The sequence below is a fragment of the Zalophus californianus genome, chromosome 4 (genome assembly GCF_009762305.2).
Source record: "Zalophus californianus isolate mZalCal1 chromosome 4, mZalCal1.pri.v2, whole genome shotgun sequence".
Classification (NCBI taxonomy): domain Eukaryota; kingdom Metazoa; phylum Chordata; class Mammalia; order Carnivora; family Otariidae; genus Zalophus; species Zalophus californianus.
In genome coordinates this window covers 120,775,226-120,789,295 of record NC_045598.1, presented here as the reverse complement: position 1 = coordinate 120,789,295, position 14,070 = coordinate 120,775,226, and the positions used below count along the sequence as shown (strand labels likewise).

General features: G+C 41.5%; 1 protein-coding gene across 2 annotated transcripts in view; it reads left to right on the top strand.

Moving 5' to 3' along the window:
* The window catches only part of CA8 (carbonic anhydrase 8), a 93,574-nt gene that overhangs the window by 63,644 nt on the left and 15,860 nt on the right, over window positions 1-14,070 (top strand). The window contains exon 8 of one of the 2 annotated variants that reach the window (XM_027619374.1): window positions 3,057-3,226. The exons of the other annotated variant lie outside the window; for it this stretch is intronic. Coding sequence (XP_027475175.1) covers window positions 3,057-3,191 — 135 coding nt within the window. The 3' untranslated portion in view covers window positions 3,192-3,226. The remainder of the gene's footprint in view (window positions 1-3,056; window positions 3,227-14,070) is intronic. 2 annotated transcript variants of the gene reach the window in all.

Below are 14,070 nucleotides of genomic sequence, written 5' to 3'. Positions count from 1 at the left end.
GTACGTGTTTTTAAAACCATTTGAAGTGACTAAAGGTTTTGAGGGGTGGTTACTTCAGAAAAATTGGCATTTTAGAAAGGCGTGTTTTCCCCTCGATCTCTGTTGATGTTTGAAGTCTTCAAAGTGTTGCTATGATCAGAGAAAAACATTTCTTGTGAAATAGTTCTCTCCCAAGAATGCAGTGATTTGAGACTGGCTGGCTGTGGATTCCGATCGTCTGTTCTAGAAGAAGCTGTTTTCACATTATTTGCTTCAGGTTGAGGTCTGGGGCTTGAAAGATTTATTCGTCACTATAGAATATGTAAATATAAAATTAACCTAGTTTTAAAATAAGCTTCAAAGTCAGTCAGAAATGGAGTCTTCCTTAAAATATGCTTAGGCAGTACACTTTCTAGTCCGCATTGCTCATCGGTGACCCCGTGCATAGTGTGTGGATTCTAGTTGCTGCCATTACTTGTGATTACATGTAAAAGGGGGTACGAGGAGGGCAGGACTTTCTGTTTTCTCAGTCAATTGGTTTATTATTTCCAGTATACTTTTTGCACAGAAAATTTTAGCTAAATATTTATCTCAAGATGCTAAAGGTTTGGCTTCAAAAGAAGTTGTGCCAGTATCTACTGAACACTTCTGTGTGCTGTGGAAGTATGCTGAGCGATTCTCATGAATTATCTTGCTTCTTACACCGTCCTTGCAAATGCTGTTATTGTCATCCCTTATATCCATGTGAAAACTGAAGTGTAAAGAGGAGACGTAGCCTGGCCTTTTGGGTCTTAGGTGTCAGAGCCAGGGTGTGAACTGGGCTTTTTAAAATTCTATTTTATATTTTATTTTTATTTTTTTAAAAGATTTTATTTATTTGAGGGAGAGAGAGCACAAGCAGGGGGAGTGGAAGAGGGAGAAGCAGGCTCCCTGCTGAGTGGGGAGCCCGATGGGGGACTCGATCCCAGGCTCCTGGGATCATTACCTGAGCTGAAGGCAGTCGCTTAACCAACTGAGCCACCCAGGTGCCTCTGAACTAGGCTTTTGATGCAGAGCCAACTGCCTTAACCTCCATATTCTCCTGTTTGAAAAAGCCTGACTAGTTTCCTTTCCACTCCATGCTTAGAGAGAACTCAGTAAAAATACATGCCACAAATAAGGACAGGGGATTCTCCTGCAGACTTGGCTCTGGAAGTTTTCCAGGTGCAGCAAACAATAGGTGATGCCCATATTATATTCCCAACCTAAGATCCCAAGAAGGTCTAGGGAAAAACCACTGTGTAGATTAAACAGCTAATTGCTTATGTCACTGGCACTTCCGTAGAAGGACAGCACGTAGGTATGATAAAAAAGCAAAAAAACAGGACAGTACCAAGTGGGTCAGTCTTATCCCATGTAGGGAAATCAACATTTAGGGAAATCATTTGGAGACGTGAGAAAATAAGACCTTAGAGATTAGATTTCTAACTTGCATTCTAATATAACAAGCGACTTCCTTTTCCCTCAGCTCTGTTTCCCAACATGTATGTGAATTTTCGGAGTATTAGAATCCTGTGAGAGTCCATTCTTTTGGGGTCCGGGAGCCTCTTCTTAGGAAATGCACATGTAAAATTTTGCGTATCATTCAGGGGTTTCATGAGTCCCTAAAGTCTCTAGGGGTGTCTAGACTTTTATTAGAACCCCCGAATTCATGGATCTCCTGCATTTCATTTTAGTTCATGAATGGCAGACTTCTGTGGCTGTGCTGTAGGAAGAACTTTTGTAGATAAAGCCCTGTGATACAGACCTGGCTGACTTGGGGGATTGATGCTGTTTAAAGCAGTTCCATATCCTGTGATATACGGAGGATGCAGGTTATACTGGGTTGATGGGAATTTCTGAAGAAGTGGCAGTGGAGCTGGGAGAAGAGCAGGTGGACTTGTCAGACCCAGCTAACATGGAAACTCTCTTAATCTTTCAGTTTCCTCTTTTGTGAAAGGAGTGAGGACTGTGTCATGTGACCATGTGGCATTTAAGCGAATGGCAGACGATGAGTCCTGTAGATAAATGGACTGATGGGAATGAGTCTGGGGAACGTTCATCACGTTTGCTTGTTGTTCAGCTACTCAGAGGGTTCTGCGACTCCTCGGAGGGTTCAGCTTCTCTTCGGAGGGTTCAGCTACTCCTCGGAAGGTTCTTAGGGGGCGCAGACCTGTTAAGTTGGAGAAACTGACCCTTGAGACTCTGGGACTTTCTTAACGTGTAATGAGAATCCATGGGATCTGGGGAGGCCACCTGAGAAAGGGAGATGAACGTGAAAATTGATACTGCTAAGGGGAGAAGTTGGGCTTACATTTTTGGACAGTCAGAGGTTTTCACTGGACCAGTGTTCTCCGAAAAACTAGAAGAGCAGTGGAGAGAGTCTTGTGATGAAGGACACCTCCATCTGATAAATCTAACGCCTGATCAGTGCTAACATACAGTAATACTGGAATTCATTAATTAAAGCTATGCTTGGAATACTTACTCATTTGTTCGCCTCTTATTATGTTACAGATAGGTGTGAGAGCTTTTAGAGAGAGGTGTATTGCATTTTGGCGTGAGCAAATCCAGCAGGTTTCTGTGGCTGTTGGGGTTGTCTGGAGACCTTACTACCTCTCCTTCTGCTGTCTCCATTTCTCGTGCAGCAGTGATGTCTCATGTCTTACTAGGTTTGGAAGAATTAAGTCCGTCTTACTCTTTTTTTCTTTTTTTTCTTTAAAGATTTTACTTATTTGACAGAGAGACACAGCGAGAGAGGGAACACAAACAGGGGGAGTGGGAGAGGGAGAAGCAAGCTTCCTGCTGAGCAGGGAGCCCGATGCGGGGCTCGATCCCAGGACCCTGGGATCATGACCCGAGCTGAAGGCAGACGCTTAACGACTGAGCCACCCAGCCCCCCCCTCCCCCCGCCCCGGTCTTACTCTTCTTAAAGATTAATTTTCATTTTCTTTTTATAAACTGCTACAATTTATGCATATTTTGAGTCACTGAGGAAACTCCAGTCTTGTTCATGTCTAGTAAATAATCAAGCTGTTTTGCTCTGTTTTTATTTTCAGATTGAAGAATTTCGCAGGCTGAGGACACATGTGAAGGGGGCAGAGCTCGTGGAAGGCTGTGATGGGGTTTTGGGAGACAATTTTAGACCCACTCAGCCACTTAGTGACAGAGTCATTAGAGCCGCATTTCAGTAGCCAGAGAGAATGGGAACAAGACGGCCTTCATCTGGGTATGTGCAGATTGAGTAAGGAAAATGGGGCTCCCAGTCATATAAACCTGTCACACCAGAGTTAGTCTCATGGTGATCCTGATGATGTAGCAGTGTGAATGCACTTCACTTTGATAAAAGTGATGACATGTTCTCAAACCTTATTAATTACAAGTCAGGTGGCTTTAAAAATTTCATGCAGTGTTTGAAAAAGAACCTCCGATCCTTGTATTTTCCCACCAGAGCAGCCTTTAATTCCCATTTTGCTTTACTACTAGCCTTCATCGGGTAAGGAGCCCCAAGGCAAAGAAGCATCCCCTCTTTATTCAAGGTAAAGAGGTAAAAGTCCTTTTTAGGGCTCCCTATGCTGCACCCTTGAAATGGCAGCAGTCACCTCCTGATGACTGAGGAACATAAAGGGATCCTCTGGAGGGGTATGTGAGCCTCAGGGCTGACCCTCGTCTAATGCAGGTTTGACCTCTTTATCGGGGTAGGCGAGGGCAGATCTGGCGTGCATTAAAATCCTTGTCCTGTGGAAGTGCTTTTATTTGAAAGATCAAGAAGCACTTCCTAGGTATGTGAATATGGTACGTTTCTTTATTGACTGAAATATAATCTATGCATTTTAATATATTGGATTGAATATATGCATACCTTATCCCCAAAGAGCTGACAAAATAAAATCTCACAGACATGGGAAAGATCAAATATACATAAACGACTGTATCCTGGATTATTTCTTTACCTCGTGAATTACCTAAGAGTGCATAACATCGGTCAGCGCACATAGCTGGCCAACTGCTGCTTCCCACAGAGGAAAGCATCTGTTGGAAGTTACATAGGTAAACAGGACAGAGCTTGGACTTGGTATAATGGACCGTGGTGAGTATAAGCTCACATACTGTGCGAGTGGTATGATATAGACTGGGAGTCACAGATGAATAGAAGTCTCTGGCTTCGGGAAGCTCAAACAGTGTCTTGAGCTAGACAGTTGACATTGGAATTTTCAGAGGTGATCATTTTATCCATATGTTCTCCAGTCCATTTTTCTTGCTTCTCTATCACTGTAACCATATATATCCAGTACTCCATCCAAACTGTCTTTTTTCTTTGTGAATGTGCTTTGCTCATACAGTCCTTCCCACCCCTCTTGTTGCCTGTTGAAGTCCTAGCTACCCTGCAGGCTCAACCCAAATCCTGTTCTCAGCACGAATTCTCTGCTTCTCCCTTACATTGTACCTTTCTATTCACATTCTTTCTTCCATTTAGCTGTGTGTATTTCTTACTTTCTGTGTTACAGTCAAGCTTTTAAAGGGTTGAAACATGTTCATTTTGCTTTGAATCCATTGTGACACATAACACTTTGCGTCTTGAGTGTCTGTTGGCCCATTAGTAATTCTTGAGAGCTACACGTAGCGTGTATCAGCCAGCCACATGCCAGTCATTCCCTGACTCTTCGTTTCTGAGTTAGTTGGTATGGTTCTTCCTCTTCTGATTTTGGAGAGGGTGAGGGCCAGGCAAAGTTGCTTTGGTAGGACTGCGAAGGGACTTTCCGTAATTCGTATGTGGTAACATGAGAGAACATGCAAGACTGCTTTAAGCTAAGCCTTGTGATGGAGGGACTAAAGAATTCAAATTATATTTGATCAAAAATCACTACCGTGTGATTGGTTCTGGGTATCAAAGGTCAGAATAGATGTCTCTGCTCTCAGAAAACAATCTCCTGTGGGGAGCCTGAGAGTGGAAAAATAAATACTAAAATAGATATTTCAGAAAACATACAACTACAACTTATAATAAATCCATGAATGAGAAGAACAAAAAAAGGCAGTGAAGGAGATTTCAAGTAGAGGGAGTATCTTTTGCAAAAGCCCTGAGGGGCTACTCCCTGTGGAGGGAAGAATTTGATGCATTGAGGAACATAGGAAGGCCCTGTGTGTCTGGGGTGTAGGACTCAAAGGGGCAGGGCTCTTATCTTGGAGGCCCTGTCAGCCTTGTTAAGGCATCTTTATTTTGCTGTTGATGCATTGAGAACCTCTAAAGACTTCTGCTCAGGGGCGTGGCCTGACCTCATGTACATTTCCAATAGATCACGGTAGCTGCGGAATGAACAGATTGGATGATAGTGGGCCCGGGGCAGGAGTAGGGAGATATTTTAGAAGTCTGCTGGGTAGCCGAGGTGAAAGACGCAGAGACTCGGATACTAGACCAGGAGCCATGGAGATGGGGAGAAGTTAAAGTATGTTTAGTAGACCTTGAAAGTGATAGTACCTAGTTGACAAACTGGATGATGGTGGAGAGAGAGGGAAATATCAAAGATAAGTACTGGGATTTGGGGGCTTTAGAAACTGTGTGCGGGTCAAGGGCCGTCATCGAATGACAGCAGGAAAACCAGAGGAGACTCTTGGGAAGTTACAAAGAGTTGAGTTGGAGCTCGTTGAATGAGAGATGTCTGTCAGTCGCACTAATGGACCCTTCATGCAGCTAACTGGACTTTCAGAAGCGGAGATCAGAAAGGAGGTCTGAACCGAATATGGGAGTCATTGAGTCATTGGCATGGAGCTTGGATATACACGTATCATGTTCTGATGCTGCATGGGATTGTCTCATTGAGTGTTCACAAAATTTAATGTGAGACTTGGTAGATAAGTTCATAAAAGCACAGAGAAGTTAGATCACTGGCCAAGATAACGCAGTCTTTGGAGCAGCAGAGCTGAAATTGGACCCAGGCAGCCTGGCTGGCAGAGCCCCTTTTGTTACCCACTGCCCAGCAGGGGTCAGGGAGTGCCCCCAAGCTTGCGGTGAGGGTGGTGTGACGAGGAGGGGTGCGTGTTGCAGCAGAGCGGAGTCCAGTGGGAAGGGAAGAGGGGGAGATAAGGTGTGATGGCAGCTGTTGATGAGCTGGGTGGGAGGAGAGCAGAAGGCTGCAGCAGTAGAGGGGGTGAAGGGATCCAGGGACACTTTTTAAACAAAAAAACCACTAGCACTTGTCTGTATGTTGGGGTAATGAGCCAGTCGGTGGGAGGCGATGAAGGTGCCACTTCTCAGGGGGGCTAATCCTAGCTGTGCGGTCTCTGAAGACTTGAGAGGGGATGGAATCTGGGGTGGCTGGCTGGCTCAGTTGGAGGAGCATGAGCCTCTTGACCTGGGGATCTTGAGTTCGAGCCCCACCCCGGGTGTAGGGATTACTAAAAAAGAAAGGCAATGAAATCCTAAGCAAATGTGGCGATTGCCTTTGTTACAAGAAGGGACACTTTCTGGGCTAGAATGGGAAGAGAGACGATTGCCTTTGTTGCAAGAAGGGACACTTTCTGGGCTGTAAGAGGAGGAGAGACGGAGGCGGTGGTTTGTAGAGTTAGCATTTCCATGACTTGCCTTTCTTATTTAAGGAAGAATGGGGCTGCAGCTAGGAGAGGTGGGAGGAGGGAAGGTGGGAGACTGGAGCAGAGGGGAAGGGGGATGGGGGGCTCGCAGGAGCGACCCAGTAGGAGGGGCAGGTGGGCTGGCCGGAGGTGTGTGGTGAGCTTTGGTGAATGTGAATTTATTAATTTCCCCAGTCTAGGTTTTATGTCCTCTCTGAATATCAGTAACTGTAAATGACACTTTTTATGAAATCACATTATTACCATGAACTTTTGATCCACATCTAGCCCTAGACCAGAGTTGCCTTTCTCTAAGTATCTAAATAACCATCACTCTTTTATCTCCCCCATACGTGCACACAGACTGAAATGCTGTTGATGAGATTATGCGTATTTCAGGTGCTTCATTTTCCTTATATGATAGGAAGATAATGTATAATTTTTCAAGGCTTTAAATTATTACGATCTAGGTCTTTTCAAAGGAGGATGGATTTGTATCCTTATCTTGGTGACTGAGATGACTTAAGAGGGGTCACTTTCCCCCAAATTCCTAAGAATGGTGCAGGAATTCTTTCAAAGGCAACTCCAGTTTAGACTTCATCCTTCTATGAATACATTTTTGACCCTTTTATCTTGAAATGTGTAATAGAAATCTAGTCATAGTTCTACATAAAAATTATATTGGGAAATCAGACTTATGGATGTGTGCTTTTTATTTGATATTTAATAATGCCCTAAGGCAGGTAATTCAAATTTTTATTAAAGTGAAATGGTTTGACAGTCAGACTTTGAATTTAATGCATGAATGTTTCATTTAAGCTCTTGGAACTGAAAAGGAAAAAAAATTTTTTTCTGGTGGTTCTCTAAAAAAATGTTTAAAATAATTCAGATTTATTTTAGCTATGTCTACTAAAATAACTAGTTTTTGGACTTAAAATGACTTTTTTTTTTTTTGCATGACATGTCTAGACATCTGGAGGGCTTTGATAACCAAGACTTATTATTTCCATAAATAATCTGTGACTTTTTATATTACCATTTAAGAAGTATGAACTATGGTTTTATACTTGTTTAAAGAACTAGCACATAACTCATCCAGGTGCTGGAATTTCTTTAGTTTGGCAGCACTACTTCAGATTTCTGGGAGCCAGTGGACATGAAATGATTCTTTACCCATTGAATTTTCTGTATGATAACCAAATCTTAATAATAACAAACAAAAAACAAGACCAAAGTTTTGGTCTAGTTTACTTGTTGCTCTTGGTATCTTAATATTGGTACTTAGTTCTGATGAGATGATTACTTGCCTGTTTCATGAAGTTTTAGCCCATTATTTAGAGCTTTTCTGACTGCTCAAAGACTTGTCTGTTTCCCCTGTAGCTCAGATATTGTTAAGCTGCGCATGTGTACAGTAACTATACTTAATTATAATTATTTATTTTCTGTAAAACCTATGCCACAAGGCTCTTTAAATAGTTTCCTTTCTTCCCCTCCACCCCCCCCCCCCCCGAAAGGGGGAAGAAATCTAAGTATGCCTCCAAGTAAATTAGAGAAAAAAATAAAGAAGAAAAAAGAGGGTTATAAACCAAATGACTCTGAATGTTCCCTTTTCAGGCTTGCCCTCATTTTTGTTTCTGGGTCTTTGAAGCCATCCTTGACTGTGTTGAACTCTTCCCCCCATATACTTTTGCAATTAATAATGTTGTCTTTTTAGCTTTAATAACACTATCACAAGCATCAGTTTCTTATCCATTCTCTTTTATAACAAAGAGTTATAGGTTAGAAAAGGATAAGGCATTCTAGAAAAGGAGGGGCTATGTGGGGAAAGGGAGAGCGTCAATTCTGAATGACCAAGTAGTTTCCAGAAAAGCTATTATCCTTCCCAGACAAATGGAAAACTCAAAGCCATATTTTCAGTCAATAGAACTTGGACTTTTCCTCACTCTAATAATTTAACTTGATGCACAGCATTAGGGTGAGAAATGAAAACTCGATGGATATAGCTGTTTTCTATTTACTGTATCATACAGAATTTCTTGAAAATGGAATGGATTTCCTAAAGGATTTCAAAATGATTTCAGGAAAAGGCCAAAATATCAAGGGTGCTCAACCTGTCTATTATGTTTTGATTACGTGGTATAAAAATTGTTGTTAACCCAAGAATGAAAAGCATCAAAGCTGTATGGGGATTTCTTTAAGATTACTCAACAAGGCAAATAATCCTTACTTCCACATTTATCCCTTTTTCCTTTTTATGTTTTAGGAATGTTAATGGTTTATTGTGGATAAAAATTGCAGAATGATTTGGTTTTTCTCTCCCCCCCCCCCATGAATTCAAAGAAAATTTTGTTTGGGAGGAAGAAAAGAGAACATTTTGCAGTCGTGGGCCAACTTGTATGTTGAACATTCATATATTCTGATACCTTAAATATGGTAGGTTTCATGATTTTAAGCCTAGAGCATATGTTTTCCATAAGAAACTACTGAGACCAGGTGATCTCCTCTAAACATGTGCTCTTATGCCTTTTGCATCATGGGTGCTCGTTTTGGGTAATTTCCTCAGATCAGTTTCTTTAGCTCCATTTTTCCACTTTGAGACCAATTATTAAGAAAACCATACTCATAAGGAGGCACTCATTTCAGTTTCCTCCTCATTTATTTGCTGTCCATTCTCTCGAGTTTCTCTTTCTATGATGGAGTTTACAGAGACTGAGGAAAGCAGTCATTCTGGAACTGGGGAGGAATAAAAGCTCAGCACTCAGACGGACCTTCCAGGAGGCCACTTCTGGTCGGAGTCCTTACAGCTCAACCTGTGAGGAGGTAGGGGACAGAAAACCTACAGTTTTTCCCACCAACTGCAGATGACCCATACATTTATAGTACCAGACTAGGTCTCTCTTAATATTAAGCTCTAGTATTGAATGCCCGACTGACTGTCTGACTTTTCTTTTGGAGGTGTCAAAGACATCTTAAACTCAATATTTACGAGGGTGAATTTATGATCTTTCTTCACAGACCTGGCTCTCTTCCAGTTTTCTTAGAAACCAGAGTGACACTTGACACCTCTCTTCCTCATCTCACCTCACCTTACGTTTCCAATTGATCATCCAGTTCTGCAGATTTGCCTTCTGACAGCTCCCAAATCTGTCTGTGCCCCCATCCCTAGCATCACACCCCAAGAATTTAGCCCCATTTCTCATCTAGACTGTCACAAGAGCATCCCCCCTCTCTTCTACGTAGGATTATTAAAGAAAGATTGATACAAATAAAAGACACAGAGGATGTGGTGTCTACATAGGATTATTAAGGAAAGATTGATAAAATAAAAGACATGGAGGACGTGGAGCAGTCAGTCTTGTGTGTCAGCTGTGATTGGTTGAAAGGGACACTAAAGCTTGCTCTCAGCACAGTGGGAAGGGGTGCTGTGACTAGTTGGCAACACCTGCTGTTGGGAGTTTGGTGGTGGTGGTGATTGCCATCCATAACGAAAAGTACTATTATTGGCATCTGATTTAATGTTTGCTCTTAAGGTACAGAGTCTTTTGAAAATGGGCTTTGGAAAACCTATCTGCATTAGAGCTACTGATCCGCAGCTAGGTGTTAGCAGTTATCCAGGAAACACGGAAGCATGATGAAATGACTGAAGTCCTCTTTTTAATATTTTCATTTTGTTATGCAATAGTTATGGTTCTGACCATTATATATAGCAAATTGCTTACATATAGCAAAACCTAGGGAATCTAAAATTTCAGCATGGAAATGGCATGATGGTGAGGACAGAATTATGCCGTGACAGTAAGGAGGAAACTACCCTGGACCGCTTTGTTAGGGATGAAAGCCATCTCCTGAAGAAGGGAAAAGGGTGAGTTGGAGAAGAAACCATATAAGAGAAAGATATTGATAGGACCCTCAAAAGGGTGAGAACGTATTTTAAAATATTTTTAGTAAAAATACGCCATAAAAAGTTCATTTAACTGTATAGGTCTTGGAGGTGCGTGTGTGTGTGCGTGTGTGCATGTGTGTGTGTGTGTGTGTGTGTGTGTGTGTGTATAGGTTTGCCTTATTTTGGGGGCTGCTTCAGTTTTTCTTTTATGTTATGTTAATCACCATACATTACATCATTAGTTTTTGATGTAGTGATCCGTGATTCATTGTTTGCGTATAACACCCAGTGCTCCATTCAATACGTGCCATCTTTAAAACCCATCACCAGGCTAACCCATCCCCCCACACCCTCTCCCCTCTAGAATCCTCAGTTTGTTTCTCAGAGTCCATAGTCTCATGGTTCGTCTCCCCCTCTGATTTCCCCCCCTTCATTATTCCCTTCCTACTATATTCTTCTTTTTTGTAACATATATCGTATTATTTGATTCAGAGGTACAGGTCTATGATTTAACAGTCTTACACAATTCACAGTGCTCACCATAGCACATACCCTCCCCAATGTCTATCACCCAGCCACCCCATCCCTCCCACACCCCACCACTCCAGCAACCCTCAGTTTGTTTCCTGAGATTAAGAATTCCTCATATCAGTGAGGTCATATGATACATGTCTTTCTCTGATTGACTTATTTCACTCAGCATAACACCCTCCAGTTCCATCCACGGAATTGCAAAAGTCAAGATCTCATTCCTTTTGATGGCTGAATAATATTCCATTGTGTATATATACCATATCTTCTTTATCCATTCATCTGTTGATGGACATCTTGGCTCTTTCCATAGTTTGGCTATTGTGGACATTGCTGCCATTAACATCGGGGTGCATGTACCCCTTCAGATCACTACACTTGTATCTTTGGGGTAAATACCCAGTAGTGCAATTTCTGGGTCGTATGGTAGCTCTATTTTCAACTTTTTGAGGAACCTCCATACTGTTTTTCCAGAGTGGCTGCACCAGCTTGCATTCCCACCAACAGTGTAAGAGGGTTCCCCTTTCTCCACATCCCTGCCAACATCTGTCGTTTCCTGACTTGTTAATTTTAGCCATTCTGATGGGTGTGAGATGGTATCTCATTGAGGTTTTGATTTGGATTTCCCTGATGCTGAGCCATGTTGAGCACTTTTTCATGCGTCTGTTGGCCATTCGGATGTCTTCTTTGGAAAAATGTCTGTTCGTGTCTTCTGCCCATTTCTTGATTGGATCATTTGTTCTTTGGGTGTTGAGTTTGATAAGTTCTTTATAGATTTTGGATAGTAGCCCTTTATCTGATAATGTCATTTGCAAATATCTTCTCCCATTCTGTTGGTTGGCTTTTGGTTTTGTTGACTGTTTCCTTTGCTGTGCAAAAGCTTTTTATCTTGATGAAGTCCCAGTAGTTCATTTTTGCCCTTGCTTCCCTTGCCTTTGGTGATGTTTCTAGGAAGAAGTTGCTGTGGCTGAGGTCGAAGAGGTTGCTGCCTGTGTTCACCTTTAGGATTTTGATGGACTCCTGTCTCACACTGAGGTCTTTCAACCATTTGGAGTTTATTTTTGTGTGTGGTGTAAGGAAATGGTCCAGTTTCATTCTTCTGCATGTGGCTGTCCAATTTTCCCAACACCATTTGTTGAAGAGACTGTCTTTTTTCCATTGGACATTCTTTCCTGCTTTGTCGAAGATTAGTTGACCCTAGAGTTGAGTGAGGGTCCATTTCTGGGCTCTGTATTCTATTTCATTGATCTATGTGTCTGTTTTTGTGCCAGTACCATACTGTCTTGATGAAGACACCTTTGTAATAGAGCTTGAAGTCCGGAATTGTGATGCCACGAGCTTTGCTTTTCTTTTTCAACATTCCTCTGGCTATTCGGGGTCTTTTCTGGTTCCATATAAATTTTAGGATTATTTGTTCCATTTCTTTGAAAAAAGTGGATGGTATTTTGATAGGGATTGCATTAAATGTGTAGATTGCTCTAGGTATCATTGATATCTTCACAATATTTGTTCTTCCAATCCATGAGCATGGAATGTTTTTCCATTTCTTTGTGTCTTCCTCAATTTCTTTCCTGAGTATTCTATAGTTTTCTGAGTACAGATTCTTTGCCTCTTTGGTTAGATTTATTCCTAGGTATCTTACGGTTTTGGGTGCAGTTGTAAATGGGATCGACTCCTTAATTTCTGTTTCTTCTGTCTTGTTGGTGTATAGGAATGCCACTGATTTCTGTGCATTGATTTTATATCCTGCCACTTGACTGAATTCCTGTATGAGTTCTAGCAGTTTTGGGGTGGAGTCTTCTGGGTTTTCCACATAAAGTATCATATCATCTGCAAAGAGTGAGAGTTTGACTTCTTCTTTGTCAATTTGGATGCCTTTTATTTCTTTTTGTTGTCTGATTGCTGTGGCTAGGACTTCTAATACTATGTTGAATAGCAGTGGTGATAGTGGACATCCCTGCCGTGTTCCTGACCTTCGGGGGAAAGTTCTCAGTTTTTCCCCAGTGAGAATGATATTCGCTGTGGGTTTTTCATAGATGGCTTTTATGATATGGGGGTATGTACCCTCTATCCCTATACTCTGAAGAGTTTTGATCAAGAAAGGATGCTGTACTTTGTCAAATTCTTTTTCTGCATCTATTGAGGGGATCATATGGTTCTTGTTCTTTCTTTTATTAATGTATTGTATCACATTGATTGATTTGCGGATGTTGAACCAGCCTTGCAGCCCAGGGATAAATACCACTTGGTCGTGGTGAATAATCCTTTTAATGTACTGTTGGATTCTATTGGCTAGTATTTTGGTGAGAATTTTTGCATCCATGTTCATCAGGGATATTGGTCTGTAATTCTCCTTTTTGATGGGGTCTTTGTCTGGTTTTGGGATCAAGGTAATGGTAGCCTCATAAAACGAGTTTGGGAGTTTTCCTTCCATTTCTATTTTTTGGAACAGTTTCAGAAGAGTAGGTAGTAATTCTTCCTTAAATGTTTGGTAGAATTCCCCTGGGAAGCCATCTGGCCCTGGGCTCTTGTTTGTTGGGAGATTTTTGATGACTGCTTCAATTTCCTTAGTGGTTATAGGTCTGTTTAGGTTTTCTATTTCTTCCTGGTTCAGTTTTGGTAGTTGATACATCTCTAGGAATGCATCCATTTCTTCCAGATTATCTAATTTGCTGGCATATAGTTGCTCATAATTTGTTCTTATAATTGTTTGTATTTCTTTGGTGTTGGTTTGGATCTTTCCTCTTTCATTCATGATTTTATTTATTTGGGTCGTTTCTCTTTTCTTTTTGATAAGTCTGGCCAGGGGTTTATCAATCTTATGAATTCTTTCAAAGAACCCAGCTCCTAGTTTCATTGATCTGTTCTACTGTTCTTTTGGTTTCTATTTCATTGATTTCTGCTCTGATCTTTATTATTTCTCTTCTCCTGCTAGGTTTAGGCTTTATTTGCTGTTTTTTCTCCAGCTCCTTTAGGTGTAGGGTTAGGTTATGTATTTGAGACCTTTCTAGTTTCTTGAGAAAGGCTTGTATTGCTATATAGTTTCCTCTTAGGACTGCCTTTGCTTCATCCCAAAGGGAAAGAAAGAA